This window comes from Lepisosteus platostomus, chromosome 6, assembly GCF_059453375.1.
Source record: "Lepisosteus platostomus isolate fLepPlt1 chromosome 6, fLepPlt1.hap1, whole genome shotgun sequence".
NCBI classification, from domain to species: Eukaryota; Metazoa; Chordata; class Actinopteri; order Semionotiformes; family Lepisosteidae; genus Lepisosteus; species Lepisosteus platostomus.
This window is the reverse complement of record NC_142616.1, coordinates 8,190,261-8,218,077: the sequence shown is the minus strand read 5'-3', so window position 1 is coordinate 8,218,077 and position 27,817 is coordinate 8,190,261. Positions and strand designations below refer to the sequence as shown.

The window sequence follows — 27,817 nt, the reverse complement described above, 5'->3', positions numbered from 1 at the left end:
AAAGATGTTTTCCTGTTGTGTTTTTTTCCCCTCGCAGCATCTCTCTGTGAATCGATGAAGAAACTCAGGGAGTCTCTGATCGTGAATACCATCGGTGACATCATGCTGGCCCGGGTGAGGACTTTCTCCCACCCCCACCCACATTGCATGTCAACCTGATTTTTGTCAGGACTAGCGGTCACCCCAGCAGCACCAGCTAGTGGGAGATCTTGCAAGATAGCATGTAGATGGTAGAAAAAACATTCCAGTCAGGTGAATTGATCTTCAGTTCACAGGTAATCGGCAAGCACTCAGCGTGGCTCTGCAGTTTCCCTCATGGGATCAATAAAGTATCTATCTATCCTCTCCCACACTGGCATGTTTAGCCACTGCCCGCGCCTTCTTTGCTACGCCCGGCCCCTTGCTCGTCCGCGTCCTGATGTGTCACGCACTTGTCTGCTTTTTCTCCTCTCTCTTCGTCGCCGCGCCAGTTCGAGGGCCCGGCGGGGCAGGAGTTCCAGGAGAAGGTGTCGCAGTTCTGCAGCCGGCAGGCACAGGCCCTGGAGCTGATCAAGAGCAAGCAGCAGAAGGACCCTCGCTTCCAGCAGCTCATCCAGGTCAGGACCGCAAGCTTTTCCACATCCCCCGGGCTAACATATCGGCACCCCTCCCGCCACCCGCTCGCTCCTCACCGAATAGTTCTGTCAGCTGAGGTCATCGCGCCTTGTATGGCTGGCTTGAGGAGCACAAGATCCTTCTCTCTCCTTCCCTGCCTGGAATAATAATCCCTAATGGAGGACCGGCATAGTCTGTAGCTCGGTTCCAACAATTGACCTGTCTGGTTACCACCACTGCTGGAGATCCCGCTAGAGCAGTGGTTTCCAATCTTGGTCCTGGTGAAAACTGCTGGTTTCCATCCCATCCCACCTTCATTAGATAACTGAAGCCTGACTTGATCTAAGAAGTCAGGCTTCAATGACTCATCATATTCCTTTGAGTCATTGGAATATTTGCAATTAGGTTTCTAGTCGCACGTTGGGGATTTGTATTTCATTTGCAGAGGACAACGGTTAGAGCTGCAAAATGTTTAAGAGCAGGGAACACAAGTTCAAAAAGTTCTTCTTATCGTTACGTCAGTGAAGGGTTTGATTGTGTGACTGAGGACTCGACTGGAGCAAATGCCAGCAGGACCAGGATTGGGCACCACTGTGCTAGAAGGACATGGCTCTGCATTGCATTAAAAGCCATGTCACACCACATCCTGTTTACGCATGTAAGAGACATTACAACCACGAGGAGGCCATTCCATTGTTTTCTGTTCTTACTGCCAGTACATTTTTCGCTGGGCATTCCCGATGTTTTGGAGAGTTGGGAAGCCTTTTGATGAGCTGAACGAGTTGCAGGAGAAGAACAGCTTTAATTTGTGACGTAGACCTCCATCTAGTGGTAACATGTGGAAACACACTTCAAATGTTCAAGCTGGGCTGCTTGCAGAGAAACAAACGTGTTATTTGGTGTGTGGTCACGAGTGTTGGGCCAGGTTTTTTTTTGATTGAGGTGCAGCTGATGACTTGGGTATGCACTCTTGGGTTTACATCGGAAAGAGACGCTTTTCCCGAAAGCATTGACATGCTCAGGAGTTTTAAAAGTTCTCCAAAATCTTGTGTGGTTTTATTCACCCTGTTTTTTTTTCTGCATCGCGCTGGACGAGAGCGCAAGTCTCTTGGGTCAAAGTGAAGTTTCACCTGTACTCACTGTGGTGACTCAACGTGCTTCATTGTCACGGGTCTTAATCCCGGCTCTCGCTGCCGCCTGGCCATCATCAAGTCACCCCCGATGTGTTAACTGAGTCCTTGGTCTGGTTCCTGGTTTGCGCAGGAGTGCGAGGCCAACCCACAGTGTCGGAGGCTGCAGCTGAAGGACCTGCTGGTGTCCGAGATGCAGCGACTGACCAAATACCCTCTGCTGCTGGGCAACATCATCAAGTACACGGACAGTGAGTGATCGTGGGGACCATGTGTTTATCTGACCAGACGGATGCTTGGAAATAATGGCTGTGTTTACACACACAAGTGGTCTGCAGCCAGTAGATTGCAGGTTCCAGCTGAGATTCGGCCAGTTTTGGCTCTGACGGCTCTCCAGTTGAAACCCGCGTACATTGGAGCGCAACTCCAGTCCTCAAGTAGCTGTCTGGTTTTCCCTCCATCTGTGATTTTAATTAATTTAATTAATTGAGCTGATTATTCCTCTTAGCAGTCGGTTTGTTGTAGGCCTGCATCAGCTTCTAATGAGAAAGAACCTGGAAGCCTCTATAGTAGCCTGACCCTTGATGACTGGAGTCACCCATTCCTGTCTGTACTGGTCTCAATATCTTCAATGCACTCTGTCATGTGCATCATTATAGCCTTTTGGTCTCGTCTGGCTGCCTAATATCCACTTCTGAACTGCTGCTTCTCCTACTTTTCTAATCTTTCAACCCCCCCCCCCTGCTTGGGAACTCTCTCTCCTGCTTGCTCTCATTCTCTTTTCCTTGAAAATGGGAAAACCCGAAAACCAAGACTTGCGAGTCAGGCATAGTATGTTACAAAATGGGTCATCTCAAGTGTACGGTGTCCAGCCTGAATGCAGTGTGTTCTTCATTAAGACACTGGACCAGCACGTGGAGTTTCCAACACGGTGTCTACAATGACCAAATGCATGATCACAACAAGGATTCCCACGCGCTCGTTCCCGGGTAGTTCTGTTCTCGAAGATCGCGTACCTGCCTGCCTTTCCGTTGTGTCAGATTCTCTCGCCACCTCTCCCTCCCACAGCCTCCAGCAGCGACCTCCCCTCCTTGCAGCGTGCCCAGGACTGCTGCCGGGGCATCCTGAAGAACGTCAACGAGGCGGTGAAGGAGACGGAGAACCGGCACCGGCTCTGCCAATACCAGCGCAGGCTGGACCTCACGGTCCTGGAGCGGATGACCAATCCCATTGCGGCTCAGTTCCGGGTACGGTCCTGCCCCCACCACCCTCCATCCCCCAGCCCCTGTCCTTCTTCTCCTTCATTGCTTAAGAATGGCCACCATTGATTTAAACTCCAACCTCTATGTTGGTCCTCCGATCCTTAATGGCGGTCATTTCGTGGTCCTCTGAAGTTAGCACCCCTACAAACAGCACAAACAATGAAGCCCACCACATTTGGTGCTGGTCTGTGCCTTTGACAAATAGTATCTGAGATGCTTTTGTTCCCAGGATACTGCGCCATCTTTTTTCGGGGAGTCACGTGACCCGTCACAGTGGCTGGGGGGTGAGTGACGAGTGACGTCACACTGCGGGGAAAGAAAAGTAGTTATATCTTGGGAACGAAAGCATCCAGAACGCTACTTTCAACAGCACAAACCAGCACAGGCAGAGCACTAACGAATGAGGCCTGTTTGGTTCTCCCCACATTCTCTCTGGGGCAGTTGAGTGACGTCACGTCCCCGTAGGAATGAGGCACTACATCTCGGGAACGAAAGCAACACAAGCGCTACCGTCAATCGCACGAGCCGACACACGAACGGAGCACAGATTTCATAGTGCTGTTTGTAGGGTTGCCAACTTCATGGAGTTTCATTCCTGGTGGTGGGTTAGGCAAATTCTGTCTGAGTGTCTTAGGTAATCAGGTGGGAAATCGGGCCTCTGCTGGCATGAGGGACTCCTGCTGTCTAACTGGCCATTTTGTGCCCTGCAGAACCTGGACTTGACGACGAAAAGGATGATCCACGAGGGTCCGCTGACATGGAGAGTCAGTAAAGATAAGGCCTTAGGTGAGACCTTGTCCTCCCCTGTGTTAGCCTGTCCTGTCTCCTTTATGCTCTCCTCCACGGTCTTTGTTACATGGTTCCTTGCCCTTGTTGAAACATCGTCTGCAAGCAAGAAGAAGCTGCTGAGCCCAAATCGCTTGTTGCTAAGCGACCCAGGGATCTCATCCAGCCCTTTCTTAATAGCCATGATGGCACCGGCTTCAACGACATGACCGGGAAGTTGGTTCCAGAATCCCACAACCCCTTCTCCCGTGTCAAGAAGGGCCTCTTGTGCTCCGTTTTTTTTTAAAGACTCTTCCCCTCACGTTCCCTTTGTATCCTCCGGTTCTCCAAACCGTGTCTCTCGCCCCCAGAGATTCAAGCCCTGCTGCTGGAGGACATCCTGGTCCTGCTGCAGCGCGTCGACGACCGGCTAATCCTCCGCTGCCCTTCCAGGAACTTGGGGGGAGGGAACAACGATGTCAAGATGTCCTTCAGCCCCATCGTCAGTCTGGACTCTTTGCTGGTCAGATCCGTGGCCACCGGTAAAGCACCGTTTGTCCTCTGTGGCTTTAAATTTATTTAAAAGCTAGTTAAGGTTTACCGTTTAGCGTCCGTTTCGTCCAGTTTCACAAAACAATTTGGAAGTTGCGGTGAGGTGGGTGGCTTGGGCACGAGCACCCTTTTTAGATTTAATTCCGAAAGACATTCACATGCTAAAATCAGTTTTTCTTCAAGTTCCTTCATGAGCCTAAGTGACTCCTAAGACTGCAAGATCCTGAATGGGACTCTTGGAAGAAGAGGTTGAGTGGTTGGGTTCCGTTACAGGTTATTCCCTGCAGGTATACTTGGGTGACTGGCGAAAATGGTGGAAAACTGTGGAAGGATACGCATGGTGCTGTAAGAATTTAAACCCACAAATAGCCCCAATTTAAACATGCTGGCTCAAAGGCTCCTCCGTTAAGCACCACCCCCCCCTCCTCAGGAAACCCCATCATCCCGTGTTGTTCCATTTCTCAGACAACAAGGCCCTGTATGTCATCAGTACATCCGAGAGGCAGATCTACGAGCTGGTGGCAGGGACGTCGTCTGAGAAGAACACGTGAGTACTTGCTCTTTTTTCACTTGGCCCATTTTCCCCGCACTTTTTTCTAGGATTTTTCCTGGCCTCCCGATCTTCTCCATTGTGCGTTTTTCCTAATGGATTTTAACCTTTTCTGTTGTCCTTTTTTATTTTGCCTTTTTCCCCATGTCTTTTCTTCTAGTTTCCCGGCCTTCTTCTCCCTTTCTTCTACCGTCTGGTCATGCAGTAAACCCTAAAGTGCACAATTATATTTATTGGCTTGTGGATGTTTTAGTGCTACTATATAAAAGTGTTTATATTTCCATATAAGCATGCAACTGTATGATTATATTCTGTCGCACGTTTTGTATTGCACATATACACTGTGTACAGTGCAGTCCTGAGATCTGCCGGCGACATCGCTGTAATGAGATGTCATGAAAAGGCAGAAACGATTTTCGGCCCGGTTAGTCGGCCCGTGGTGTTGCAATATAAAATAGATAAGTGCCCGAGTACGCTGTCACAGCTGTGATGTTCTGTAACAATGCGCCGGCCTGATGAATCGTGGTGGTGGCCGTATAAAACAGATACGTGCACCATCACAATTCAGTTTCAGAGCAAAACCCCACGGAACTACAAAGCGGAGTGGAACCCAGACATGTAAAATCATAAGAAAAGAGGCCAGCAGGAATTCACCCAGAGCAAGGCGCAGCCCTTGTGGTCGGCCGTGTAGGACAGTCCTTGCTGTGACTGTGCGGGACCCTCCCTAGCACTCCTTTGGAGAAGAGGTTTCCGCCCGGCTGAGGGGGGGAACTGGCCTTTTACTTTGTCTTCTTGCGTTTGCAGCTGGAAGGATTTGCTGGAGAAGGCCATCGCGCTGGCTTCCCGCTCTCCGGGGCCTGCCGAGCAGAGGGAAGCCCCCGTCACGTAAGTTCGCCCCTCCCCTTGTCCCATTCCCCGAATGGAGCCTGTGCTGTGTGTTGTCTGGTATAGCTGTCTGAATTCAGCCCCTCTGGGATCCTTCCTTATTCCAAACTTCCTGGCTGTGGGCTTGCAGACTGATATCTGTCCTCTCCCAGGTCATCCAGTCTGGATCTGGACACTGCAGTCTCACCTGGAAGTGGAGTTTACCAATCAGGTATGAGATCGAGGCGGAGGGGGGGGGGGTTGGAGTTTTGAAGTCTTACATCTCCTTCTTTAGCTCCTGCCTGGGGTACTCAAAAATTGAGTACCGTGAATGTTGATTTGTTAAACAAGCTGGTGGAAACTTGCTAGGAGTTCTTCTCGACTTTGTCATGCTCTCCCTCCCCAACTCCCCCCGTAGAAGACTCTCTGACCGAAAGTTCGGCTTCCATGGAGACGGAGCCCCCGGAGGATGAGGACGACGATGTTCTGACGCCCACCCCCCCGGCCGACCCCTCGGTCAACGGCGGCGATGACATCAGTGGGCCGGTCGCAGTAATTCTCCCTCCCCCGGCGTTTGAGAGGGGGATAGCCGATGCGGCTTTGGATGACGGTGAGAGACAACTTTAGCATCACGTCGTAGTGGTTCGATCTGGACATCTTTGTTTTGGTTTGGATTTCATGGCAGCACTATGACAGGCACCCCAACAGAGATCGTCCACCCTTCTCTCACAGATCCACGGTTCTGCAGTTTTTCATCATTTTACATCACCAGAAGCTCAAATCTGGTCGCGATTACGGTTGGGGTTCTGAAATACTGAAGGACTTGGATGCATAGATGTGTATAAACCAAAATTGCTTATAAAAACTTATAAGCTAAACTGATACTAACACAGACTCTGTATCTACGCAAGTTAAAGTACTGTTGGCTCTAGTTAATTGTTTTATTATTTGCAAAACTGAGAAATAAAAATGATTTTAATTGCAATGTTGGTCTGGATATAGAAGGGCAGATGGTGCCTCTCTCTAGGCCTGTATCTTCCATTACTTCCAGGGAAGTGTGCCTCCAGATCTGTTCCCTCTGTGATAATGTATCCCCCTCTCGCTTTGATTTCAGTGGAGAATCTCCGGCTGCTGATTTTTAGAAACATTGACGATGGGTGGAGCCAAGACTCGGACGACACGCCCACCAACGAGACAGCCAATGAGACACCGCGCGGAATCAGCCCCTTTCAGGAGCTCGCAGAAAGAGGGCGGGGAGAAACTGGAAGCCATGCCCCGCCTGTTTCAAACAATCAATCAGAGCTCCAAGAAACTGAAATTCCATCTCCACAGTCCCAGTTACCCATTAAAGTGGTCCGGAAAGGTATTCACACTAAAAATTTTAAGTTAAACAGATGCTGATGTGCAATATGTGCAATACTTCTAGCCTCAGCAATGGATCCAAAGGTATTTGTAACTGCTGTGTGAATCATTCTACAGTTTTTGGACCAGAAATCATCGCTGGTACAAATTAAGCTTATTGACCCTTGTGAGCATGAGAACTCACTAGAAAATATTCTGTTTTGGACATGCAAGACTAACCAGTGCGTCAAATGAGTTTTTTCAACTATCTGCACCTGAGGAAACTGCAGTGCATGTGGTAACTCGGCTTCTAGTTGGGTCTCCACAGTAACTCTTTGGCCAGAAGAGCACAGCTAAAGTGGGATGGGGTGTATCTTGGGTGCAGCCACGGAGAGCTCTGAAATCTTGTCCGCTATCCCACGAGGTGCTGCCCAAAAATCACTAACTCACTTCACAGATGTGTTTTTATTTGCTGTCAACTTACATGAAACTGATTCAAAAAGAAACCCACAGTGGGGTGCTTTTCAGGCGCTGGGGTTGTATATGCTTCATCTTCTTAACTGATCAAAATCCCCTGGCTAAGCTCATCCTAGACAGAATAACACAAGGGACTGAAACAGTTGAATATATGACGAGGAAGTGTAACGTGTGTAACAATGAGGAATCTCACTAGCAATTTGAGCACTTGATGAAGCTGAGCTGACGCCACGTCCTATGTGCTTTTCTGCCTCTTGCCCTTTCTTTTTCTGGTACTGTGTTGAATTGGTTGCATGTGTGACGTGAGCTGTCGTCCGTGAAATTAGACAACCAGTTATTTGCCCGATTTCGGTAGTTGTCCAAGAGTTTTTCCACTTGCAGTGTTAGGGGGGCAGCTGCTCACTCTGTTGTCCAACTCTGTGCACCAACCAGGCGACAGTCGTGTAGCTCTTTCTGTGCATGTGCTCGGGGGTGATTTTCTGTTCTTCCGGTTGTGGTGATTTTAATCTTCTCTTTCTTCCTGTTTCTCCTACCCTCCCCCCCAACCCCCTCCCCCCAATGCACTCACACCTCCCTTCTTCCTCCCCTTTTCAATCACACTGTCTCTTGTGCACAGCTGAGGGGGCGGGCACTTCTTCTCTCCCTGATGACATCACTGATGATGTCGCCACTGACTCCAGCCAATCGGCCAAGTGCTCGCAGGCCAAGGAACAGAGAGGCCGAGCCAGTGTAGATGGTAATAGGAAGCTATGCATTGGAAAACAAATCCTTTGAAAGCTCTCGATTCCAATCTGAGGAAACGCAAGATATGGAATATCATCGTCATTTTACTGGGTCTTGTGCCATGGAAACATTTTCAAATTAAAGCAAAGTTTGTTCTGCATGTCCTCAATGTTAAGTCGGCTACTGATGTTGACATTATAATACTGCTGTGTACATGAAAGAAAATATTTTACATGACCAATGTGCCTTTAAAATAAGTGTACAATAATCGAAAGTTCAGTGCAGGACTTAAATCGAAATCTCGCACCTACAAAGTAAGATATACTGGAGAAATTGAAATTTTAAACTGGATATTATTCACAGTTTTGAAGTTTCCTGTACATTGGGGATTACAGTCAATATTTATTATTAAAATATAAAAGAAACTGGTCTTAAGAACAACGCAGCTGTCTAAAGGTGACCAAGGTATCTGTATGCAACAAATGCGTCGGTTTGATTCATAGTGAAACGTTGCGCTGGAGAGTTTTACAGCTGTTGTTTCTGATTCTAGGCAATATGTTCTATCTGGTGATGCCGGAAAGCCTAAAGGAAAGCAGCACAGACGATCCCCACACGGACACGGAAAGCTCCCGGGCGAGAAATGGGGAGTCGGACACTCGGGCGAAACAGGATGTGACGTCATCGCAGCGGGGCCCTAGCGCCAGTGCTGCTCCCGCCGCCCCCGCGCTGGGGACGGACCGCAGCCAGCTCCGCCTGTTCGGCCAGGCCCAGCCGCCCCGGGCGCAGAGACACGTCATCAGAAACGTGGACGAGATATTCCAGGCTATCGAGGAGCTGACCGCCAAACTGCACAAGTTAAGGGTAAGCGAGAGGTTCCCCCGTCAGAGCTGCTGAGATCGAGTCCGCCAGCCTCTGTCAGGACACCCGAACGCGCGAAGAACGCGCGAAGGGTTACGAACCAGAAAAGGCCAGTTAGACTCATCCTGCCCATTTGGTAGTGAGTAGGTAATTAATTTGAGGATCTCATCTGATGGGCACTTGATAGAAGCCAGAGTAGCAGCTTAGGCAATGTAAAGGCCTGTCCCTACTCCCACAGACCTGGGTGTGTTCCATCCATCATCAAATGCACTTTGCAATGTCAGTCTTAGCATTTTAATTACTAGATTTACTCTTCATGTACCTCGAGTCAGTTTATTACAGGATCTAGCCACTGAAGAGAACAAAACTAAATCTCTTGAGAACGACAATCAAAAACCTGGCTTTCTGTTTCCTTTGTACTCTACTGTCGTGGTTTAGAAGCTCATTTCGTGATTTACACTTCTTTTGCACATTTGTTTTTCACCTTCACTATGGGCTTTTGTTTATTAAATGGAACATTACTGTTTTAAGAGCTTTTCATCTGTAAATATTAAGCTATGTCCCTCACTCACCATCCATAACACCCTAAATCACACAATAAATGGGAAATGTGCACATCTTGATCAATGTGCAGTGTTGTGGGGAACAAGTCATGTTGTCAACACTGGTAATCTAACTAGCTTCCTTTAGGACACAGCTGGATGAGATCCATAGAACAATGAGCTAGTCAAAAAAATCAAGCAAAATTGATCCGAGGTGTTAGTGTATGTGTGTGTCTGTGTTTGTATCTGTGTGCCTGCCCTGCAGCGGAGTGGCGTCCTGTCCAGGGTCTATCCTTGCTTACACCTTTTGCTTACTGGGATAGTATCTAGCTCCCCCCATGACCCTGAATTGGAAAAAGCAGTTAGAAAACAGATGGATGAACAACCAACAAGCTGTAAGACCCGAATAGTGTTACCTTTCTTGTGTTGGTGCCTCTTTGGCCTCCAGAGGGATCAGAACAGAGCTCAGGTCCATGCAGGCGTATATATCTGAAGACCTGAAAATCCACAGTACATGGTTTCTGTTCCGGGCTCATAATCTTCCACCTTCTTTCAGGAAATTGAAGTGGCTCACAACCAGCTTCTGAAAGGGCTGTCGCTACAGTCTGCCAATCAAGAACGTGACCACACCCAGGGAGAGTCCACTGTTGTCCGGACACGCCCCTTTGACCGGGGCGCAGGGGACGGTAAGAAAATTTGAATTGAATTTCGCTCTCGTTTTCTGATCTTAAATGTTGGAATCGCCAGGTCCTTGATCCGACACCCCCCAGGAAACCTAACGGGAGCTTTGGTTCATTAGCATTAATTATGCTCATTACCAAATGAGTGATTTACGAATCCATTCACCATTAACGGCACATGCACTGGACAGTGCTCATCCCTTGGGAAGCATTTCATGAGGCTGTCCTTAAATCTACTCAGTTGTTTCAATCAACCTCCTCTTTAATGGATGGCTTTAGTTTCTGACATATGAGTCATATTTTCCTACAATATGTTTGTTACAGGGTGGAACAGTGGTGCATTGGGTAGCATTGCTGCCCCCAGCTCTAGGGCCCTGGGATGAATTCCTGGGGTGCCATCTGTGTAGACATTTAATATTCCCCCTGTTTTCGCATGGGTTTCCTCTAGGTGCTCCAGTTTTCTCCCACAGTCCAAACACATGCTGGTAGGTTAATTGGCTTCTGGGGAAATTGGTCCTGGTGTGGCTGTGTGCGTCTGCCCTGTGATGGACTGGCGTCTCGTCCCAGAAGGAAACCTGCTTCGCACCCCTCGCTGGCTAGGATAAAGTCTGGCTCCCCTGCAAGCGAAGCGTGCACTGGCCGAAGCAGTGAGGAGCGGATGGATGGTTTTGTCGTGGCGGTTGTTTTTAAAGCTCTCTTTTTCGTCTCTTAGGTAAAGAAGGCGCCCCGGCCGAGCTGAGTCAACCTGAAATTCAGTCCACCGGGTTCTGACCTTTCCGGTACGTCCCCCCTCTCCCCGTCCCGTGGGCGCACGTAGAGGAGCGGACTCTGGGAATGGTCGGGAAGGCGGAAAGATCATTCCTTTTGCTCCGGACTCCGAGCTCCCCTCTCCTTTTCGTTTCCCTGCATGTACTTTGCTTGAAAGCAAACCCTGGAGGAGGGAGGGGGACAAGCAGCCGAAAACATGAAGGAAAACTGAAAGTCAGTTCTATTGACTTGAGCCAAGTTTTGGAGGGGGACTGAAGAGGAGGCGAAGAAGAAGAGGGCCGTGGCGCAGTGTTGTTTGCCGAACAGTGCTGATTCTTTGACATATCCAGGGACTCTGTGCTGTACAGGGCTGGGGTCCTTTCTTCCCGGCTTCCAGGTACTCGAGGATATAACTGTGAGGGTGATGCCCCTGGGAGAGGGGGCTTCCAGTTGGGTACGGGTTCTGGAACCGCCGCCAAGTTTGAGCCAAAATGGCGGGAAGAATTAACAGCGTATGGGTACGTGTGGGGTTTTTCCGGGGGTGGAGGCTGGTTTTCTGGGAGGTTTGCAACGTGGGAAGGTTGAAACTGTGAAGTGGCCGCCATTTTGGCTCCAGTCCAGCAGATCATGGCAAACTCTTAAGTAAAATGGCGTGCGGCAGGCTTTCCATCACGGTGCATGCCTTAAATATGTGAAACGAGCGCCATCTTGGCTCTGACAGGAGAGGGCGGGGGAGCAGTGTGGCCACAGGCATCACTATAGAAATCCATAAAGACTTTGGAGCCAACATGGTGGACACTAGGGATGGGGTTTTGCCATCATTTGTAGCCGTAACCATCTTATGTTGGTTCCTCGGATTGCCAAATACAGCAGAGCACCCGGTGGCAGTGGGGCACAGTGTCCTGTGTGAGACTGTGCTAACCTCTGGCTTTGAGTTTGTTTGGCTAGCCAATCTCTGCCGTTGTCCGCTGTTCTTTTCCAGAGGTCAGAAGAGCACAAGTCTTCTTGAGAGTGTCAGGCGTTTACAACGTCTTGTTAAGGTGCAGCTCCTTACCCACCAGTGTGGATATCCAAGTCATGTTTGTGTCATTTACTGAGCCATCTTAACCCCTCCATTTGACCCCAGAAAGCAATAGAATTGCTTGTCATGACATGACCATTAAACCTTAAACCCTCCTTTTTTTAAACAATTTTTTAATTAATAGTCACTTAATCCAGAGTTTTTTTATATAAACTTTCTTTACTACAGATTTTCCCAGTGCAGAGAATTTGAGAATGAGGATACTGGAAGCATGTGATATGTCTGAATTCTGGGAAAGACTCGGTGCTCTGTCTGCCTCTGTCGTGCTCTCTCGCAACCTGGGTTTCCTGTGACCAACCTGGTTCCTGTCTCTCGGTGTGCTTCGCTGTGCTTTCAGTACTATTCCTATTGGGCTTTACTGCACTGTACTCTTTTATTTTTTAACTGGCTTTTACTTTGTTTTTTAGGAAAGTTTTATAAGGGTTGTGCCCAGGGAGTCGTCTCCCTGGGCCCTCAACAGGTGCACATATTATTCAGCTGTGGTATAATTTATTTATTATAGACTGTGATGAAGGATGATTTAGGAGCTTCCAAGTTGGGGCTTTTTCTGGCACACTACAGCCTTGAACCCGCCGGTACTGACCACAAGGGGGCAGCCTTTACCCCACGTCCATGCAATAACCTTAACGAAGGAGGCGCGGAGCCATGTGCACGTGAGTGTGCAGGGAATTCAAGCGGACACCCGCGGAGTGCTTTGGCCTCTTTGAGGGATGTTTCACCCGAGCGCCAAATAAAAATCTAACAGTGGAGTGGGTGGTTGTTGGTGGGCAGCGCACCCAGGATATCTTGCACAGACATCAGTTCCAAACTGTCAAGTCCGTCTGAACCTCTTTCTCTTTCTCTCGCGACTGGGCTGTTTCGCATGACCTGTCGTATCGGTACTTCACAGCGGTCAAAGCTAACCTGCCTCTTCAGTGAAATCTACATTATTGTGAGGATCAGCATCAGTCATCTTAAGTCACCTCTCATAACACAAACTCAGGAGGCTGCAGTTGAATGGTTGCCTTTGGAGGCAGGAGTAAGGTCTAACTGAATCTGCCAGCAGAAGTGTGAGCCCGGGGGCAGAGGGTCAGACTCCTGTAAAATCTCATAACGATTAAACTGCTGCACCAACTGCAGGAGTGCTTATTGCATTTGTAGGCTCAGTGTTGAGGCTGTTCATCTCCCGCACTCTGACTCCTTTATTAAGTAAAGTTCTGGACTGTGGAAAAGTGGGTAGTTCTGCTGGCCCAGAGCATTTGGGTCCCGTCTTGCTGATTGGGGTGGAGTTTGCATGTTCACCTCACCTGGGCATACAGCTTCCTGTTAGCTGGGATTTCCCTGCATCGTTCCAGCCCTGCCTGTACCAGCCTCTCGTCTCGAGTACAATCACAACCCGTGTGACACCGACCACCCTACTTCACCTTGTATGGCTGACTCCTTAACATTGCCCTGCTTCTAGGTGATGGGATCTTGGTAAACTCACTAGAAATCTTAGACGTGAGGTGTTCGTTCTCATTTTACGATGTCGCAGACTTCTGTGAAGCCTCATATTCACGCTTATTGTCTTAAGTGAGTTAATTCCCTAGAAATCTTAACCACACTTGAAAAGCTGAGCTTTTCAAACAGACAAGAGGAGGAGATGTCACTATAAAAAGCTTTATCTAGATGCATTTCACAATACTTTCAGTAACCGCTTACCCAATTCAGGGTTAGATTGGCCTGGGGCCTACACACACATACTCACATAGGGCCAATTAAACTACCAGCATGTCTGGACTGTGGGAGAAATCACAGCACCCAGAGGAAACCCGTGTAAACACAAGGGAACATACAAACTACACGCCAACAGCACCTCAGAGCCACAATTGAACCCAGGGCCCCAGCGCCGAGAAGCAGCAACAGTAACTGCTGCGCCACCATGTTGCCCCTAAACAAATTTATTATATCTAAATGAATATAATTGGAGATGAAGACAACTGTATAAGCCACAGCGAGATGCTGTCTATGCCTGCTTTTTTTAAGGTCCCCGTGTGAACTTCTCGGGGTGCTTGTGTATTGGTCCATAAAAGCTCAAACTCTACACGAGCCGGACCAAACTATTTCAAGCCGCCAGGTGCTGATACGGTTTCTTTAGACTTAGGTGCATTTATTCAGAATTTGGTGGGAAGCTAAAAGACATGCATTTTAATAACCGGATAAGTGCCGTTGAGAGATGTTGTGTCAAACCGGTAATGAAGTCCCATATCCACAGCGTAGTCCGGAGCGCAGCAGGAAGTTGAGCGATGAGAGAAAGGGGACCAGTTTTGCGCCGAGCCCACGTGCTTCAGTTTCACAAAGCAGCACGCTGGGTTAAAACCCATCCCCGAAACCGGCGAATGAAGGAAACGAGGAACCTCAAGATGTCCGTTTCTTTGTGTTTTGTTTTGTTTTGTTTTTTCAATCCGCCGTCAGTGTTGCTCTTCCGCGCGCTGCCGGAGTGGTTCTGTTCAGTGAGCGCAGCCTCCCCTCCCTCGCCCTCGCGGCCTCGACGTCGGCGTTCGTATCCCGTATCGGAATGTTTTTTATCTTGTTCCTTCCAGAGTGACGGAGCCCCCTCGCCCCCTCCCTCCGCCCCCTCGCCCCCCTCCGAGCCGCAACTCCGCAGCGGAATGTTTTGTCAATGTTCTATAATGCTGTAAATCCTGAATTATTTTGCGTTTTGTAGATACGAAGAAATGACTGTAAAATCTTTTTGTTGTTGTTTTTGTTTTGCTCCTTGTTTTTAAAAGAGAAATAGCCATGCCAAACGGAGGTGTATTATGGTTTCATTTTGTGTTTTGTGACATTAAAAAAACACAACAACAATGCAACATGGCACAAATGTGCATTTCGGTGTGTGTTTGGATTTCCTGTTCCCCTCTCTCCTTTTTTTTTCCCTAAATGAAGTTTGACAAATCCGTTGTTACTTCTCTTTCACACTGAGAAAAAACAACTTTCCTCCTGCTGTTGATGGATGTTAGTTACCTGTGGATGTAGTTTTATTTTCCCCTCAGGTCTTCAAAGTTCTCACTTCCAAGTGCTATAAATGAGACTGTGAAGCGCCACCCAGCAGCTTGGTCATGAACCCTGTCACAAACAGAAAAGAGGTGAAAATGGCCGGGGTGTCTGAGGTGAGGAGGAGGAAAGAGCCGTGATTGGACGGGATGTCTGTGGTGCGAGGAGGAGGGGTATGAGCTGTGATTGGACTGGTTGTAGGAGGTGAGGAGGAGGAAACAGCCGTGGTTGGACTGGTTGTCTGAGGTGAGGAGGAGGAAAAAGCCGTGATTGGACTGGGTGCCTGAGGTGAGGAGGAGGAAACAGCCGTGGTTGGACTGGTTGTCTGAGGTGAGGAGGAGGAAACAGCTGTGATTGGATGGGGTGTGTGAGGTGAGGAGGAGGGGTATGAGTTGTGATTGGACTGGGTTGTCTACGGTGAGGAGGAGAGACCCGTGATTGGACTGGGTGCCTGAGGTGTTGGGAGCTTTTAGAGGTGTGTTTAACTTGAAAGGTGGGGGAGTATCTTGGGATCTTATGTGAATCAACCAGTAACACCTCTCCTTTAGAAAGCAGGAGGGGTTTTGTAGCCCAAATGTCGCTGTTTTAGATGGGCTCCTCTCATTAGTTACCTTTCTTATGCTCTTAGAACACAGAGCAGGGACACAACCTCAAATCACATACATTAAATAACAACTCCTTATCATTTACTTGTATGTTGTATGTTTTTATTTAAATACAAATAACAATGTCCAAGTGCTTTGTAGCTTAAGCAATATTAACTTGGCTATCACTTGCTGTCACGTATCAAGCAAAGGTAATGTAGCTTTATGGGAGAAAGGTGTGCCATTTGTTCATGAAGCTTAAACACTTGAGGCTTGGTCACCAAAGTCTCCACATCATCGTTTGAATTAACCCACATGATTCACCACACGTAGGTAGTGGAATCCAAATCACAATTCCAGCATTTCCCTTTATTAGCTACCTATAGTATCTTAAAGCATTCAGTCCTCCAAAGCTGCTTATTCTTGGTGGCCACTGCAGGAACCTGGAATTGAACCCAGAAGTACATCTGTATAAGGCAGGACCTCGCCCTGGACAGAATGCCAGTCTGGGTGACAGACGACACAAAACAGTTAATATTAGTTCATTATCCTTGGCAGTATTTCTTCGGGAAGTAGGAGGAAGCCCACATATCTGAATCAGGATGCATGCCCCACACAAAAGGCAAATCAAGAGAAAATTTTGCGATGACAAGTTTTCTATTTGACTTTCCCCCTGTACCAGATTTATTTGAATTGAACCTAATTTTTGTAAATTGACCTGATTTAACTAACAACTATAAAACAACCCCTTGTTGCCTAAATCTAATTTCTACCACTTTACTGAAAGCTTGCCTGCCTAACATCTGCCCCTCTTATTGTCAATATTATCAACAGTTCCTTTTCCACAGGAGTGGTCCCTAATGCTTTTAAAGCCTGCGTCACTGTAATAATGAAGAAGCCTGGCTTGGATTCTGATATAATGATGAATTACCGACCAATTTCTAATTTAGCATTTCTATCTAAGGAGTTACATTGTGTTGGATGCACATCATTTACAGGCTCACATCATTGCTAACGATCTTTTTGAACCGTTCCTCTCTAGTTTTCGCTCTAATCACATCTCTGAGACTGTTTGTCAAGGGTTTGAATGGTTTGCTTGTTGCATCTGATTCAGGGGCTGTAAGCATTTTCATGCCCCTTTGATTTTAGTGCAGCTTTTGAGACAGTAAAACATCTCAATCATTTTCAAACATTCTTCTCTGTCGGTGGTGCTGTCTTTAACTGGTGCTGCTCTTATCTGACTGGCAGGTTCCATTTTGTTTGGCTTTGTCCTCATAAATTCCCCATGGCCCCAATCAATCGTGGTGTGCCACAAGGTTCAGTTTTTGCCCATTACTTTTTATTATTTACATATGCAAACATGGTCTTCAGTTGTCAAACTCTGGTTGACATCAAATTCCTGGAAGCTGATTTGCCTGCCCATACCCGCATTCATCAGACCCAAACAATCACACCAAACGCTGCTGATGGGAAACATCATCTGTACAGACTAGTACAGAAGCTAAGACTGAGCACAGGAGTATGAGAAGGTGGTTCTTGAATACCAGAAGGAATTACAGTCTGGTAGGCAGTACTGATTGCCTCTCGTAGCACACTGTCATGTTGCTATGTAACACTAGTCACTAAAAACTCTTGACACTGAAGATTAGTGTTCAGTTAGTTGATTCAATAATATTGTTCCAGGAATCAGTAAGAAGATTTTGTTAATTAAGACAAGGTTATTAGTTATGGAAGCCCGTTTCCATTAGGGAGTTAAAAAAAACGCGCTATGGTATCTCGCAGTTGCGACTTAATATCTAAGAATTGCGATTTAAAAACTCAGAATTATGACTTTATATCTCGCAATTGCCACTTTTTATCTCACATTTGCGCCTTAGAAATGGCCCACATTTCATTGTCTGTCCTTTTGTTATTGTAACGGATTCGGGTTCCAGGGCTTGTGCCCTCGCCGCTCCCACCCTAGTTCATGGCTCACTGCATGGGCTCGAACCCGGGTCTTGCCAGCTGAGCTAAAGAAGACCTTTAGTCCTGCTGACCAACATCTCTGTTATGCGCAGGGGAGGGCGGTGCCGTCACCACACTGCAACCAGATCGTACAACCTGTGTCGGCCGTTCCGTTACACTATTTTCATGAATCGTACAGGATGATAGGATCTACAGGTCTGAAGACTTGTCTTGTACAGTGCCCTGATAAAAATCAAATTAATTACACCAATTTTTATAGAATCCCATTTCCGCCAGGGATGCTTCCATAAGTACCCGGATGGAATAGTGGACGGTGGCCTTTTTTCAGTTTTTATTTAAACACCAGAAATACAAAAAAGGAGACTATGAAAAAGATACAGAAATAGGCACTTCACATCCAGAGGAATTCCCAATTATAAAAACTGAAACGTATACTTTTTACATATTTCCTTTGTATGTCTTGACTTTTGATTCTTTAAATTTCTAATAGAATTAAGTAAAAAAGGAATTGTACTTTAAAAGCATTAATAGAGGGAGCAGTATAAGGCCATTTACTTTTGTGGATGAACTATTTCGCCAAAATAATTAACAGATTAATAATAAGACCATATCCTTTATCCAAATCATATCTAAATATGAAAATATAAAATATAAAAATCTTTAAATTGAACATTTACCTGTAAATGTTAATAACATTTTGCAAATCTATCCAAAACAATTTTGGTACAATTCCTTTTTTACTTAAAAATGGTCTTCTTTAGCCGGGTTCGAGCCCATGCAGTGAGGCACGAAGTAGGGTGGGAGCAGCGGGGGCACAAGCCCTAGAACCCGAATCCGTCACAATAACAAAAGGACAGACAATGAAATGTGGGCTATTTCACAGTTGCAGTTGCAAGATATAAAGTCATTATTCTGAATTTTTAAATCGCAATTTTTAGCTATAAAGTCGCGATTCTGAGTTTTTAAATTGTAATTCTGAGATTTCAAGTCGTAACTCTAAGATTTTAAGTCGCAACTCTGAGTTACAAAGTCGCAATTGCGAGATACCATAGCAACGTTTTTTTTACTCCCTAGTGGAAACAGGCTTCCATAATTAGTTGCACCCAAAATGTGTTAATTATTATTGAGCCCAGGGGCGAAAGTAGCTTTTTTATTAACTAAATACAGTATCCCTGGTTTGGAAAGGCACTTTATAAATACATTGTTATATATAACTATTATTATCCTGCACTTGCCAAATTACTCCAAAAACACTCAGAAACAACCCTTAAGTCTCTTACGTGGGGGGATGATCAGTGGATCGGAGTTTTCCCCCCTTTCGTTCAAGCCGGGACAGAAAAAGGGATAAAGTTTCTCTGTGAAGGTGTCGGTGAAAGTGTAGATGTGATTCCTGGTCTCCATGTTGTAAAAGGAGACCTGTCCTTCCTCGTAATCTACGTACACCCCCAATGTCCGGGGCTTCAGATCAAGTGGCAGAGGGTCCCAGGAGGCAGCGTTGGCACTGAGCTTCGTTCCGTTCCTCAGCTCCACCGTCCAGTAACCGTTCTCGAGGTTCAGTATGACGCTGCCCTTCCTGCTCACAGATTCTTTGGCCACTCCTATAAACCACTCCGTCTTCTCCCCTACCTCCACCTCCCAGTAGTGTCTCCCCGAGGTGAAGCCCTGTTTGCCCAAGACGTTGATAATCGGGTCGTATCTCTCTGCGTAGTTGGGAAAGTCCTGTTTTTCGTCTCCCAGTCTCACTTGTTTCCCATTGCCGGACAGGATGAGGTTTGCCTGAGCCGTATTGGGGTCCAGAGTCACGTCAGCTGTGGAAGAAACAGAAGAGTACCGCCTCATCGATCCTGTCGTCTCTAGCCCATGGTTAATTGGGCGTCGTGTAGCAGATGTAGACAGATTCCATCCATCCATTTTTTTAATGATTGTAAGCCATCATTACGTGGAGGGGAGCCAGAGCCTATCCTGGCCATCAAGAGGCACATAGTGTACGTCCTGGACAGGACACTAGTCCATCGCAGGGCAGACATGCACACGCGCAGCAGGGAAGAAACCTGGAGCACCTGGAGGAAACCCACGCAAACAAGGGGGGTAGGCATAGAAACTCCTTGTAGCGAGCACCCTTGGCAGATTCTTTCAGTAGGAGATTCAAAACAATAATAAACATACTTCCCCCAAACGGGTTCGGTTCCATGGATCAGACCCTGAGAGTCTGAGCCTGGGTTATATCACTAGCAAACTGGCAGGGGGTACGACTCCTCGCATACAACTGATTGTGCACAATGAGGCTGCCAGGGCATCTCTTGATGTGCGGGCCTGCTGTATTGCCTGAGATTTCCTCCAGGTGGTGCAAACTATCCTTTTAGGAGACGTATGGAATTAACACTACGAGAGCAGCAAGCATTGACCTGTTTAAGAAATGATTTGGAGACGTGATTAAATATTGACCTGGCAAATGACCATTGCTGTGCATTTTTAGAGATCTTGGCAAAAGGTGTTCTGAATTACTGTGTGTTCAGCCCTTTGTGTTGTGCAGTGGCCGCTATGAGAATGCTCTATCTACATGATTCAGTCAATGTAGTTTTAAAGACATCCTTGACTTTCGAGAACATTTCAGCAGGGGTTTGTAAAGAGATTATTAGACAGTACCTGATGCTTCACAAATCCACTTCCACACTGTCAAAAAGAGAGAAGCACTTGGATTAATATCACTCTATGCCACTGAAACAATTAGGTTAGTTCCTAAACAACCACTTAAAATAACCCGTTAAATCTGAAAAAGAGGAGATTAGGATTTGATCAGGTCCTGAAAAGTATGATGGTAAGGTTGTGAAATCTTCTGAACAGTAGGAAAGCATGTTTTGGAACAGGAATGATTCTACGGTTCACAGAAGCACAGTGACAACTTGGAAGCCCTTTTATCCTTCTGAATTTTCCATGGATTACAATCATAATTTTCTCACTTCCTAATTCAAGCTCTACCTTTCTCATTGTTTTGGTGATGCCTTCATCTCCCTCTGCTGAACAAGAACACCTCAATCACACGTGAATGGCACCCTGCATAACAAATTAGGTTTCTTATAGTGTTTATGCAATGAAGAAGTGGTATTTTATCTCTTCTGTTCCTTAATGCTGTAGCACCCTTGTTGACAGGGAACCCTTCCTTGAGGGCTCACTAAAGCAAAGTTACATTACTCAGCAACTGGACCACCCTGCAAATCACAATTAACAGCCCATAACGAGCACTCACCCTGCAGTCTGTGTGGGTCCTAATGCCCTAGTATAGTGATGAAGACACTATATTATATAAAGGGTGCCTTCTTTCAGAAGAGACTTAAATCCAAGGTCATGATTCTCCATGGTCCTTAAAAGTTCCAGGGCATTTGTCAAAAAGAGTAGGGGTGTCCTGGCCAATTTCCCCCTGGCCTTTACCAGTCATGGCCTCCTAATAATCCCCATCTCTGAACTGGCTTCATCACTCTGTTCTCCTCCCCACTGAGAGCTGGTGTGTGGTGAGAGTACTGGAGCATCGTCCAGGTGGGGCTGCACACTGGTGGTAGTGGAGGGGATCCCCATGACCTATAAAGCTCTTTGAGTGGAGTGTCTAGAGTGCTATATAAGTGTAAAGATTATTTATTTAGTCTATTAACCCTGTTTCTGTGTTAGGTATCATTCTTGACTGACACACAAATCAAGTGTACATTAAAGGTCATTCATTTGTGGATTTTAGTGTACCATGAGGTGTCAATAAAGACCAATTTACAGTTGTTCAGCATACAGTAGGTAATAGTTTTAAAAGGAAAAAAAAATGCAAATCGAAGGGCATTGGAGACAAACTTTTGAAATTACCTGACATAAAGGTATTCCCCCTTTTACCTGCAGAGAAATCATTAGTCAGATTAATTAGCTGCATTATTGTTTAAAGACATCTGTTGGCTTTCGTTTAATGTTTACTGGGCTTCTTCCCCTGGAAATGATCAGAACATTATATTAAGAAATTACAGCTATGCAAGATGAGGGCCATACACTCAGCAAAATAATGTACAGTAGGTTTTACTCTATTTATGTACTTCATATCTTACATTGGCATGTCATTTATCAGCAGAGCTACAGCTGTATTTCCTTCCCCTGTGGTGGTAGCTATTCCTGAACTCCTCCCTGTCAGACTCTCCAGTGGGCTAACACAGCAGCTTATTGCTCACCACTGTGTTTGGGCATCTTGACATGCAGCTTACAGTATCTAAGTGGACACTGCTCTGTACTGTGTGTTAAAGAAAGCGAGCTACGTTCCAGGAATCGGAATGCAATTCATTAGACAAGACAAGTCGGTGACACGATGTGGTGCAAACGCACTGCTGTTGTTTCCTACCTGTGCCAATGAAACTCAAAGCCCTCGCTGTGGTGCAGTGAGCAAACGTCTCTGGAGAAGTTACTGAGCATGTGTCAGGCATGAGGCGAGCGAGACAAATCAGCCAAGACGTTTTGATGCAGTTGCTACAGAGGCATGCCCCTGTGAAAGTTTACCATAGCAATCATCCATTTTCAGGGACTGCTTAATTCAGTGCCACGGTGTGCTAGGCCTGAGCCTAACCTGGCAGATTGCTATAGATACACCTTGGGCAGGCTGCCAGTCCATCACAGGCCCCACCCACATACACTGTCTTCGTACTAAACTGTAGCTAAAGTGTGTTACATTCACCTAACAGACAAGTCACAATATAGACCATACAGCATGACACAGAGAACTATAAACGGATGAATTTCAACCTACTCAAATGTACATTTGCTTGTCGCTTTCCTGTTCTCTGAATTTCAGATCAAGGACAATAAGTATTTAAAGTATGTGTTAATGTTTTTTGTATGTGTATTTAATTTATTATTAGTATTATCAGTAATGTTTCATGCTATATATTAAATATTTAATAAATGAAATGTGTATTAGATATTGAATAGATATGTAACAAAAACGTGCGAGTACCCAGGCAGGGAAATGTCATTATTGGTATGTTCTGAGGCCCTTTTACTCTCATGTGGAAATGTCATCTATTGACAGTTTCGCAGGTCCGATTAGAAACTAAGATTCCTTCTGCCTGACACATGATGGCTCCCTCATTGTAGTCCTTCTAGTTTGTATTAAACTTAATAAGAAAAAGAATGACAATATGGGTGGGAAAATATAATGACTACCTGGTCATGGTAAACTTTCACATGGCATATTATTGCAATTGGGAAGGAAATGTTGACAAAGGTTTGAGAACGCAAATGAATTGAATCCAAGACAAGGGCAACACAAAAATCAAAGTTAAAGGTAGGAATTCTCACTTACTTGACAGTGCCGAAAATACCTGATTGACTAAAAAAAAAAACATAGTACTTTATTACCATGATGTATTGTCAAAGTTGGAAAACAGGCTTGCATCACATAGCCTTAATGCAAGGTTCTGCAGTAGGTGATATATGTATGTTTCCTAGGTGAAAAATGCTGCAGTGCTAGTTGATCACTCTTTAAGAATCAGCAGAATTTACACCTAAATATCTCAATTCCACTTATTCCCATTACATGGTGATTTATTTGTATTTAATTTATTTAATTTTTTTTTGTGAATGCAAATGTTTTTGTTATTGTCTTATAAGAACAAAAATGAGAGAGTGAACAAATATCCAAAGTTGTGCATTTTTTGAAAACATTTAATGGTGAATAAATGTTTCTGTTTTAATTAAATGAGGCATTACTGTCAGGAAAGTGGCGCAATAATAAAAATCTGTTCAAAATATTTATATAGTCTATTTCAGATTAACAGCACTAAAGCTAATACTGTATAACAACCCTAGATTAAAAATCCAGCACACTGCAAAACCTTGGGGATGGAGGGATGTTTTATATTTTGGACAAAAACCTTTTGGTTAGCATGTACGTCAATGTATAACCCGAATCTTTTGCACCTTAGCACACTAGTGTGTCCATTTATGAAATTTGGACACACCCCAACTCGTAATGTGTTTGTGCGAAGGGAATGAAGATTTAAGCACACTATTCAGCTTGATCAGACTTAGTGTATAAAATCGATGACATTCTGACCACGAGGACAAGTCAGAAGTCCCCTATGAAACAAACCAAAAGGCTGCTGTATTGGTGTTGGTAGTGGGATTGGTGCCTTAATGATCGTGCGTTTAGGTGGCCTTGGGACTTGCAAGTCTCCAGAAATGTCATTAGGAGGTCTTTCTTTTTCATCAGTTAAGATGAAGAACAAGCAACGTTTCACTCTAACTGAGAACCATTTGTCAGCACCTTTTATCCTGAGCAGATCAAACAGTTGACAAGTTGAGGACTGAGCCCCAAAAAAGACGAAAAAGGATCCACACTGTATTTCGAAATATAACAGCAGGAACAAGAGAAGCTACATATTTTTTTTTATAAAAAATAAAGCACGTTACCAGTTATGTTTTTATCATAGGGGAACACCACCTCCAAGGGACAGCTTACACTTCTGCATTTGTGGGCACTTTTATGACCATCTTGGTGCTTCTGGTATTCTGTAGTATGGACACAAGTGAAAAAACAGGTAGTTAAATTGTGAAACTGCTCATTCTGTTTGCTTTGCGTTCAGTGGCACAAAATGTGCCAAGGGTTATTCTTCTGGTCTGACAAAAGTTTGCTATGGACCTGCATTGATTTGCCAGTAAGACCACTGACTTTATTGAGCATTTTTTTGTACAGTATACCAGCAAATGGCAAATTCAAATCTAATGGTGTTCTAGTCAATGAACGCCTGTGGTTTTTAAAAGCGTGAGTTTTCCTTACATGTTTCAGCATTGGCCTCATTGGTTCAGTTTTACCACAAACTGGAAATAAATTAAGTCCAGCATCAACAACAAGAAGAAAGTTCTCCATTATAAAACGTGTTCATTTTTTAACAACTCAAATATTTGATGTTCTTTGCAATTTGTAGTACATTCATTATAGCTCTAGTACCAAATAAAAATGTGCCATGCTGTAATAATTAATGCTGATGCAAAGCTTAGATTAATAAAATGCTAGAGAGGATGTTACAATGATAGTTTTTTTAGTGTGGTGAACTGAAACGCAAAAAAACAGATAACAGAAAAGTTAAATTGGCTGCTTTTCTAACTTCAGAGTCTTCTTCTGATGCCCAATATTGTAATACAAGTAACTATAAATGTTTTGCTGTAAAAGTGTATAGATTTTCTGGAAAAGCAAACATTCCCTTTTCTAGGATTTTGCTTTTTCAGCCTGGCTGTCGAGGAGCTGTGTGATGGTGTCCTCTTCCATGTCAAAACTCACTTATGACACCCAGCATGGTGATGAGAGTGATGACCCACAGGCAGGCAAAGGCTAGTGCAGCTCTCTTGTACAAAGACGTTGTCCTAACAAATCTCTCCTGTGACCCTGAGGAAAACAAAAACACAATTATTTTATCAGTTTTTTGATGATCAAACTGCTTCTTCGGTTATTAATCCCTCTTGCTGAGATGTTGGGTACAAGACAAACACCACAGTCACAGGCCACAAGTGGGCGGTGAATAATGAAACCAAAGGACAGAAGGGACTCCCTGAAGGGACTGGCTGCAAGTGAGGAGCCTCATCAAAAGATGATCCTCTGCTTTTGTTCTAATTATCCTCTCATTTCCCTAACATGTAAGAGCAATAAAAGGCATCGGTTTACAATGACTCAGTTCAGTTTGGTGACCATTCCTGTGGATGGGCACTACTGCAGCAAATTGCCAGTCCATAGATATCACCCCTACCTTCAGCAACTGTGGGAAGAGCTTTGTTAAAAGCTTGTGATTAATCTTGTTACAGATGGTGGGTTCCCAAATTAGAGAATAAGAAGAAAGTGACCCAACGGATAAATCAATAAGTAAAATAAAAGATTGTAACCTCCGTCTTGTAAGGAGTTTGCCATGAATAAACCCCAGTGGTTGGTATAATAATAATAATAATAATAATTGCTTACACTTATATAGCGCTTTTCTGGACACTCCACTCAAAGCGCTTTACAGGTAATGAAGATCCCCTCCACCACCACCAGTGTGCAGCCCCACCTGGATGATGCGACGGCAGCCTTAGTGCACCAGAACGCTCACAACACATCAGCCATCAGTGGGGAAGAGAGCAGAGTAATGAAGCCAATTCATAGAGGGTGATTATTGGGAGGTCATGATTGGTAAGGGCCAATGGGAAATTTGGCCAGGACGCCATGGTTAAACCCCTACTCTTTTTGAGAAACACCCTGGGATTTTTAATGACCACAGAGAGTCAGGACCTCGGTTTTACGTCTCATCCAAAGGACGGCGCCTGTTTACAGTATAGTGTCCCCGTCACTATACTGGGGCATTAGGACCCACATGGACTGCAGGGTGAGCGTCCCCTGCTGGCCCCACTAACACCTCTTCCAGCAGCAACCTTAGTTTTTCCCAGGAGGTCTCCCATCCAGGTACTGACCAGGCTCACACCTGCTGAGCTTCAGTGGGTTGCCAGTTGTGAGTTGGAGAGTGATATGGCTGCTGGCCATAGTTACAGTACATGCATTCTTTGTTCTCTGGCACAGTGTTGGTGAAAAGAGTAATAATTCAGGCACTCTTGGCTAAACAAATATTTATTAATGACACCTCCGATGGCAAAACACATACTTCACTACACACAACATAAACACACAACACACACATTTCTCTATTTACAGGCTGACAGACAAGGCGTTTCAGAGACCTACTGTATGTCTAGACCACCCGGAAAACCCCCAGACTGCTACCAAGTATTCAACTCTCAAACAATGCCTACAGAGGCCAAAGAAGAGAGAAGCTGCCTTCTAAACTAAATTGAATATAAACCTACGAACAGATCTTCAACCCAGATGCCAATAATTGGTAAGGTTATCTCCCTATTCTAAAATCCACCCACAAAGCAGAAAAGGTCGCTTTTAATCAAGGTTAACACGGATCAAACGTTTAGCTTCCGTGTGGTCTTCTCGGGTGATCTTGAACAAGGAACTCTCGCCTGGTGCATGCTTTATGTTCTGTGCTCTGATCTTCTGCTCTCTTATATGGTGTCTTTCTGGACTGCTGATTGGCACTTAACTATTTACCCAAAACTGAATTAACCAAGGTAAACCAAAGTGAACGTAACCATTGGTTTGATTTACGAAACTATACCCCCTACATCTCAGTAAACACCCCCCTTTGCTTTGAAGCTGGAAATGTTGACACTACCTACAGTAGGCATTAACCATTGTCTCTTTGAGACACTTCCATTGGCTGCTCCAGCTGTAACAATATTTCCCATGTCCTTCATTGCAATTGATAGGCTATAGTCTTACCCCCGAAATTTGTTTTAAGTGGTACTAGTTTTTGTAACATCTCTGCCTCTTCTATTTAATATGGAACACAGTCTATACTATACCCCAGACATTTTGCTGGTTTATTTCTTGATAAAGTGAAAAATCCATTGGATTCATCAGACATTTTCTTTTCAGGCCCATTATTTTCCCAGAGAAATTCTACTTCATGATAAACCCACATGATAAGGGTCAGGACGGTACCTTGTGATTTCCCTTTGTGTGGGGCATCAGGTCCAAGCTGGGAGAGTGTTGAATAGACATCAGTGGATTTCAGCTCTATACTCTCATAAATGTTGTCCATCTTCAGAAGCGATGTCCTGCAGACAGTCACAGTTTCTCTGGGATATAAGGAGTCATGCTCTTATCATACAAATTTGCAGGGCAGCGAATAGCAGTGTGGTCTGTGTCCTGTGGTCTTCTCTTGGGCAGCGTTCTAGCCAGTGACAACAGATAAGGCTCTATGAATGTGGTTTCATTCAGCTGTGTCTATTTATAGATGCCTCTACTGCAAGTAGGCCTTGTAATTGTGTGCTATTCATACAATGTTAGAATTTAAAAGAATATTAATTTAAAGCCTTGGGTAAATACTTATATTTATTCTAAATAGAACAAAATTGACACTTTTCATTCATGCTATGGAAGTGAAAGTACTTCTTTTATAAGGATATCCGTTTACAACAGCATCTGTTAATCCTGGCAGTGTGGCTGTATTAGGATGCTATTTTCTTTTTGTTC

General features: G+C 45.3%; 2 protein-coding genes across 9 annotated transcripts in view; one reads left to right on the top strand and one right to left on the bottom strand.

Moving 5' to 3' along the window:
* arhgef11 (Rho guanine nucleotide exchange factor 11) overlaps positions 1-14,997 on the top strand; it is a 56,828-nt gene extending 41,831 nt beyond the window's left edge. For 5 of the 7 annotated variants that reach the window (XM_088634044.1, XM_088634043.1, XM_088634042.1 and 2 more), the window contains 15 exons: positions 38-114; positions 471-596; positions 1,858-1,975; positions 2,793-2,971; positions 3,697-3,772; positions 4,123-4,293; positions 4,769-4,850; positions 5,658-5,738; positions 5,891-5,949; positions 6,136-6,327; positions 6,832-7,080; positions 8,152-8,271; positions 8,809-9,119; positions 10,215-10,344; positions 11,051-14,997. In XM_088634044.1, coding sequence (XP_088490170.1) covers positions 38-114; positions 471-596; positions 1,858-1,975; positions 2,793-2,971; positions 3,697-3,772; positions 4,123-4,293; positions 4,769-4,850; positions 5,658-5,738; positions 5,891-5,949; positions 6,136-6,327; positions 6,832-7,080; positions 8,152-8,271; positions 8,809-9,119; positions 10,215-10,344; positions 11,051-11,109 — 2,030 coding nt within the window. In that variant the 3' untranslated portion in view covers positions 11,110-14,997. Of the gene's footprint in view, positions 1-37; positions 115-470; positions 597-1,857; positions 1,976-2,792; positions 2,972-3,696; positions 3,773-4,122; positions 4,294-4,768; positions 4,851-5,657; positions 5,739-5,890; positions 5,950-6,135; positions 6,328-6,831; positions 7,081-8,151; positions 8,272-8,808; positions 9,120-10,214; positions 10,345-10,786; positions 11,020-11,050 lie in introns of those variants that run through there. The other 2 variants (XM_088634041.1, XM_088634048.1) reach the window with 2 other exon arrangements.
* An 869-nt stretch (positions 14,998-15,866) lies between these two features.
* LOC148660007 (E3 ubiquitin-protein ligase TRIM39-like) lies at positions 15,867-27,494 on the bottom strand. 2 transcript variants are annotated; one of them, XM_088634049.1, is made up of 7 exons: positions 27,284-27,494; positions 25,031-25,135; positions 24,163-24,261; positions 23,054-23,080; positions 21,577-21,603; positions 20,377-20,403; positions 15,867-19,538 (listed from the first exon to the last, which is right to left on the bottom strand). In XM_088634049.1, exons 1-7 carry the CDS (start codon positions 27,381-27,383, stop codon positions 18,985-18,987), a joined length of 939 nt encoding a protein of 312 aa, XP_088490175.1. In that variant the 5' UTR covers positions 27,384-27,494; the 3' UTR covers positions 15,867-18,984. The 2 variants fall into 2 exon arrangements, with proteins under 2 accessions (XP_088490175.1, XP_088490176.1); XM_088634050.1 differs by lacking the exon at positions 21,577-21,603.
* Positions 27,495-27,817: the final 323 nt, after the last annotated feature.

What these genes read in the sequence shown, in the direction of transcription:
- LOC148660007 (XM_088634049.1), bottom strand. Translation starts at nt 27,383, where the DNA reads ATGGACAACATTTATGAGAGTATAGAGCTGAAATCCACTGATGTCTAT. An exon ending in CACCATGCTGGGTGTCATAA is followed by an intron (nt 24,262 to 25,030) that starts GTGAGTTTTGAC and finishes TCCATACTACAG; the next exon opens with AATACCAGAAGCACCAAGAT. An exon ending in GGTATTTTCGGCACTGTCAA is followed by an intron (nt 21,604 to 23,053) that starts GTAAGTGAGAAT and finishes ATTTCTCTGCAG; the next exon opens with GTAAAAGGGGGAATACCTTT.